The following is a 6173-nucleotide window of genomic DNA, read 5'->3' on the forward strand; positions in this document are numbered from 1 at the left end:
AAAAACTAAATCTAATTCAAAATACTAACAGAAACTATAATATATCAATGATTCTAGAATAACACACAATGGTGTATATATAGTTTTCTCGTTTCCAAATGATAGTTTTCTTGTTTCAAATTAGTACTAAGGAGTGAATGGAAAAATTTCATCTATGGGTGTATAAATACTGTGTATATATATAATTATTTATTTTATTTTTTCCTTTGTGACCACAAGGAGGTGCAAAATGTCACTGAGAATCAAGGCAAGCAAGTTCACATGGTTTTAGTTAGTGCTCTAATTTATTTTGATCAATTGGAAACTTGTGTTTTCAATTCCGTACAAAAGAGATGGATTACATGTATTTCTGGTTCGCAGAAACTTGTGAAAAGTAACAAATCCAAGACTGTTAAATTAAACATTTCCATAATCCAAGCAGTGTTTAAAAGGAATAGTATACTACTTTTGTAGTCTGCAGGTTGTAAAACACAAAACATCACAACATTGAAAACCAGATTTTCCAGTATAAGACAGTCATTTAAAGGTCTTTGTCACATCCCTGCTGTCTGCTTAAGATCATCCTGCTCACATCGATGTTGTTATTGCTAAAAACCTCTTTTCCATGGTCGACGGTGGCAGCAGGCAGGGATCGGGTGCGGCCCAGAATCCAAGCGAAGTCTACATGAAACAGTCTCAAGACATCAGTGCATGAATATACCAGTGCGGAATTCTCATAGTCAGTGGACAAAATCCAGTATGGAGTGTAGGGCAAAACTGTCAATTCAAGTAGAGAAGCAAAACGTGAAATACGATTCAGAATGAATGAAAAATATATATGGCAATGGCATAGCATTTGATCTACAACCCCAAATCAGAAAAAGTTGGGACATTTTGTAAAATGCAATAAAATCAAGGATCTGTGATTTGTTCATTCTATTTAACCTTTTATTAACTGACAATAGTACAAAGACAAGTTTCCCAATGTTTTCACTGACCAACATAATTGTATTTTGTAAATATGAACAAATTTTAAATGGGATGGCTGTAACAGACCCCAAAAAAATTTGGGTTAGAGACATGTTTACCTCTGTGTCACTTCACCTTTCCTTTTAATTACACTTTTTAATCATTTGGGAGTTGAGGATACTAATTGTTGGAGTTTTGCTACTGGAATATTTGCCCAATCTTGTCTGATACAAGACAGCCGCTCAACAGTCTGTGGTCATCATTGCCTGATTCTTCTTTTCATGATGAGTCATACATTTTCCATAAGAGACATAGCTGGACTGCAGTAAACAGGCAGGCACATCCCTTCTACGATGCAGAGTGTCTAAACCACTTAGTTTTAGCACGTGCAGAATGAGGCCTGGCATTGTCTTGCTTCCCAGGAAAGATGTCATCTTGATGGCAGTTTATGTCTCTGTACAATCCAAATATATGTCAATCGTACCTTCACAATAATACAAGTTACACATACCGTTTGCAATGATGCACCTCAATACCAGCACAGATGTTTGCTTTTGCACCTGTCGCTGGTGAAAGTCTGGTTGGTCCCTTTCGTCTTTGGGACTGAGAACTCGGTCCATTTTCTCCCAAAGACAAGCTGATACATGGACTCATCTGACCACAGCACACATTTCCACTGTCTTCTAGACCATCTGAGATGAGCTCTCCACATAGAACTAGTGTAAAGCTTTCTCCTTGCATAACAGAGATTCAAGTGGCATTTCTTAATGCAGAGTCAGACTGTGTTCAGTGAAAATGGTTTTCCAAATTACTCCTGAGCACATGTGTCTGTATTTAACGGATTAGCACGATGGTATCTTGTGCAATGCCATCTGAGGGCTCAAAGGTCACACACATTCAACGGAGGTCTCCTGCCTTGCCCTATACAGACTGAGATTTCTCTGGATTCCCTAAATCTTGTGACAATATTATGTATGGAAGATGATGAAAGGCATAAATGCTTTGCAATCTTGCATTGTGAAATGTGATTTTTTTAATTGTTTGACAATTCTCTTGTGATATTTGGCACAAAGTGATGAGCCATGACCCATCTTTGCTTAAAAAGACTGAGAAGCTCTTTTACACCCAAACACGATACCCTCAACTATTACCAATTCACCTGCTCATTGTGGACTGTTTCAAAAGAGTTGGATAATCTAATTTGGATAATCTTTTCACTTTTATTTTGTCTCTGTCCCAAATTTTTTGGGGTGTGTTGCAGCCATCAAAATCAAAATTTGTTCATATTTACAAAATACAATTATGTTGGTCAGTGAAAACATTGGAAAACGTTTCTTTGTACTTTTTTCAGTTAATAAAAGGTTAAATAGAATGAACAAATCACAGATTCTTGATTTTATTGCATTTTACAAAATGTCCCAACTTTTTCTGATTTGGGGTTGTAGCAAATGCTCAAAAAAAGAAAGTCAGCTTTGTACCATAAGAAAAACTGATTCCAAGCTTTGCAGGATTTTTTTTGTCTTCCACCACAGCTGTCCCGTCAATTGTTCTTAGCTCTCCTTTTCTAATAAAATAAAGTTTATGGTTTAACTTGGTGTATTTATTATTTATTATACAATTGTGTAATCCAATAAAGCATATGAAATTATAACAAGGTGACTCACAGAATTTCTGAGCTCACTACGTGAGCCGTTCCATCCAGCTTAAGAGTAAAGTTAGTCTCAATGCATCTCCCTCGCTCAAACTGTGCTGGAAGTTTAGCGATCTCAAACCACCTGCCCATAAACTACATTAGGATGCAGACAAGCAAACTATAAATAAAGATTAAGAGCAGAATAGAAGACCTGATCATTGCATATGTTGAGGTGAAATACCCTACCTTCTTCAGGTTAAAGGAAGGTTGAGTAGTAGGTTCTGGGCATGGCCCCCAATGAGGCACCTGGGCATTTATGATGGGCAGAAAAAGGGCCAAAACAACCTGAAAGCCCTTCATTTTGCTTGCAATGCCCATTGCCAAAAAAAGAAAAGAATAGTAAAATATTTGTGTTGATAATTAAATATTTTTTCATGCATTCTCAACAGCTGACACAAATAATGGAAAACATTTTCTAAACTTACCTGTCATATAATTTAAAAGAAACTTAATTTATAGATAATTAATTCTAGTTGTATAGCATAATTTAAGGCTTCTAAGATACATATACACTACCATTCAAAAGTTTGGGTCATAAGATTCATTTTTATTTTTTAAAGAAGTCTCTTATGCTCAACAAGGCTGAATTTATTTGATAAATTTCAATTTTCTATTTGAATGTATTTTCAAATTTAATTTATTCCTGTGATGGCAAAGCTGAATTATCAGCATCATTACTCCAGTCTTCAATGTCACATGATCTTTCACAAATCATTCAATATGCTCTGCTACTAAATAAACATTTCTGATTATTATCATTGTTGAAAACAGTCGTTTTATCATTGTTGAAAACAGTGCTGCTTAAAAATTGTGTGTAAACTTTGATTTAAAAAAATTACGATTCTTTGATGAATAAAAAGATAGAAAGAATAGCATTTATTTCAAATAGAAGTTACAAATGTCTGTAATGTCATTTTTGATCAATTTAATGCATTCTTGCTGAATTTAATCACCCCACCATAAAAACCCCCACCTATAAAATGCAATAACATTAAATGTTATTGACCCTAAACCCTTGAACAGTACTGTACATATTCAATTTTTTGGTGAACGACCATTGTAAAGAACACAGTTTGACAAATACAAATCCTTACCTCTTAAAGATGTGCTGAATACTAGATGGACTGTGGAGCTCTGAGTATTTATTTGAATCATTCTCTCTCTGGGATCATGTGACTGCAGAAAAGACGTGTCATGAAGGAGTCTTTGTGATGCCACAGTTTATTCCCAACATGAAGTAAGTGATTAGGCAAATTGAAGTCATAAGAGGATGTTCCATTAATGAATATCTAAACTAAATGTACACTATCGCTTTGTCTAAATGGTCTTTTTTCTTTATAAACATTCTATTTGTGTTTTTGAAGTTCAAGTTTAGGGCATAACTGTCTGGGGAAAAGTAACAGAAAGTTGTGATGATGAACTTGTGCTTCCAAATTGAGCAGCAGGCTGAATGAGTGTAATGGTGATGCTGAGAGGTAGAAGGTGCTACACAGTATATGTAACTGTTATGAGGATGCTCATCTGATCTGTCTGACTCTGATTACAATCGCTACATTGCCAAAAACAAGCAGTGACACTTCATATAGCTTTTATTTGTATTTCTGAATCAATTCTCAATTAACCAAACCATTTTTGTGGGACATGAGCACTGATGAAACTTTATATTGTCCCTCTTCTCAAGGTCTTGTATGTTACTATGTTATTGTTCTAAGCTACTCATTTGGCCCATTAGGAGCGAGAGAATGGGGAGGCTCACCTCATGAACTCTCTTTCTTAAATTACACAAATACTGCCCATGTGTCTTTACATAAGGGCCGTATTCTCACGTGTTGTGTGTTTTGCATGTTGCAGGTGTTTGGGGTTACTCAAACAACAGTGTGATAAGAACATAGTGAAGGATTCACGTGTGACTTTACCTCCTCTTGAGGACTCAACTTTCATAAAAGGATGAATGGAAAAACATTGAATAACATCTTTGATGTTATGAGAAGAAATAAAAAAAACTTAAAAAATGCAATGTAGGTGTGTTATTTATTGGCCAATTATTTTTTTCATTTTTGTATATTATAGGTAAGAAACAAAACATAGAATTCAAATGTATGGAGTAATGAGAATAAAGTTATCAGACTTGAAAGCCAAGTGCTTTGTCAAACCAACATAAGCTCTATTGAATTGTGGAACTATAAAGCTTGTTGGATTCAGGCAGTTTCTTGAGAAAAACAAATCAGTCACTCATAGATGTGCACAATTGTTATGTGTGGTCGTTCAGAAATGATGGCTATAGCATCCAATTGCAGTAAGAAAGTCTTTATTGACAAACATAACCAAAGTAAATCCAAACAGAGTGAAAGTATAGCAAAGGGTAACTCCAAACAATGAGCAAAGTTCAGCTTCTGAAAGTAGGCTACAGTAATGGCCTCTGTGGCCATAGCAGCACAGGCTGGGAGTTCAAGGTTGATTCCCATGGTCATAACGGGACAGGAAGAGCGTTCACTGACGACCTCCGTGGTCATGATAGGGTAGAAAGGAAGTTCATTGACTGCGTTCGTGTCAAGGCAAACCTCCGTGGTCGTATCAGGGCAGACAGATAGTTCATTGATGACTTCCGTGATCATGTTGGAGTAAACAGAGAGTTCATGAGCGACGATGACGCCTCGGGACGAGCTGGAGAAGTGTGTATGACCCACACGCACAAGATGGTCAACACCATCACTAGCAGACGCACTCAACGGTAAAAGAGTCTCAGAGACCCCCGGACATGGGACCATCTAGCGGGGGATGCTAACCGCTCGTACTGATGTTAGCGGTGGGTTTGCCACACGAGAATTCAACCCCAAACGCCAATGGATAGTCAGTTCCGGAATGTCGATCATGATGTTTACAGGTTCTGGCATGGTGGCCGTGACAACAGGAGAATCTGGCGTGGCACTCCTGGCAGCTGGAGACACTGGCATGGTGGCCGTGACGACTGGGGTATCTGGCGTGATGGGTAGATCATGAATGATGCGTTCATCCTACACGACACCCACAGTTAAAAGCAGACCCACTCAGCTGCAATGCTTGGTTAGCATAAAACCAAAATTACAAGACACAGCTGAACGTAATCACAACAATGAAATCTCAGGCAATGGACACTAATGAAGTTCATAATGATAAAGCACATCCGAGAGAAGTGCACTGGTGTTGATCAAAGGCACTCCAAATGGTGGATGTAACAACAATGATTCAGAGATGGTTTTGGAGAATTAAATTCTAAATGAGAAATTGCTACCCTTTTTATCAGTATTTTGATAGCTTAAAATGCATCTCTACAGGCTCTACTTGTTGCTAACGTGACAGATATGGGACTTATTTATCACATTCACACAAATTAAAGCTTTTATGTGTTCTGTCACAAAATTAATGATTTTATTATTTCTTATATAAAATGTACAATCATGTAAAATAAGCAAAATAATTGGTCATTAAAATACTGATGGCACATGGATTCTTTGGAAACCTTTTGAGTTTTATTTTAAAGCTTTATTTTCAA

At 36.8% G+C, this 6173-nt stretch overlaps 1 protein-coding gene across 2 annotated transcripts; it reads right to left on the bottom strand.

Annotated features, from left to right (window-relative positions):
- Positions 1 to 265: 265 nt before the first annotated feature.
- Positions 266 to 3799, bottom strand: apoda.1 (apolipoprotein Da, duplicate 1). 2 transcript variants are annotated; one of them, XM_077232048.1, is made up of 5 exons: positions 3736 to 3799; positions 2828 to 2945; positions 2613 to 2734; positions 2427 to 2512; positions 266 to 756 (listed from the first exon to the last, which is right to left on the bottom strand). In XM_077232048.1, the coding sequence occupies exons 2-5, from the start codon at positions 2939 to 2941 to the stop codon at positions 521 to 523; spliced, it is 558 nt and encodes a 185-aa protein (XP_077088163.1). In that variant the 5' UTR covers positions 2942 to 2945; positions 3736 to 3799; the 3' UTR covers positions 266 to 520. The 2 variants fall into 2 exon arrangements, with proteins under 2 accessions (XP_077088163.1, XP_077088154.1); XM_077232039.1 differs by lacking the exon at positions 3736 to 3799 and having other exon boundaries at positions 396 to 756; positions 2828 to 2990.
- Positions 3800 to 6173: the final 2374 nt, after the last annotated feature.

Source organism: Siphateles boraxobius, unplaced genomic scaffold (genome assembly GCF_051911475.1).
Source record: "Siphateles boraxobius isolate OS27281-9 unplaced genomic scaffold, OSU_SipBor_1 1, whole genome shotgun sequence".
NCBI classification, from domain to species: Eukaryota; Metazoa; Chordata; class Actinopteri; order Cypriniformes; family Leuciscidae; genus Siphateles; species Siphateles boraxobius.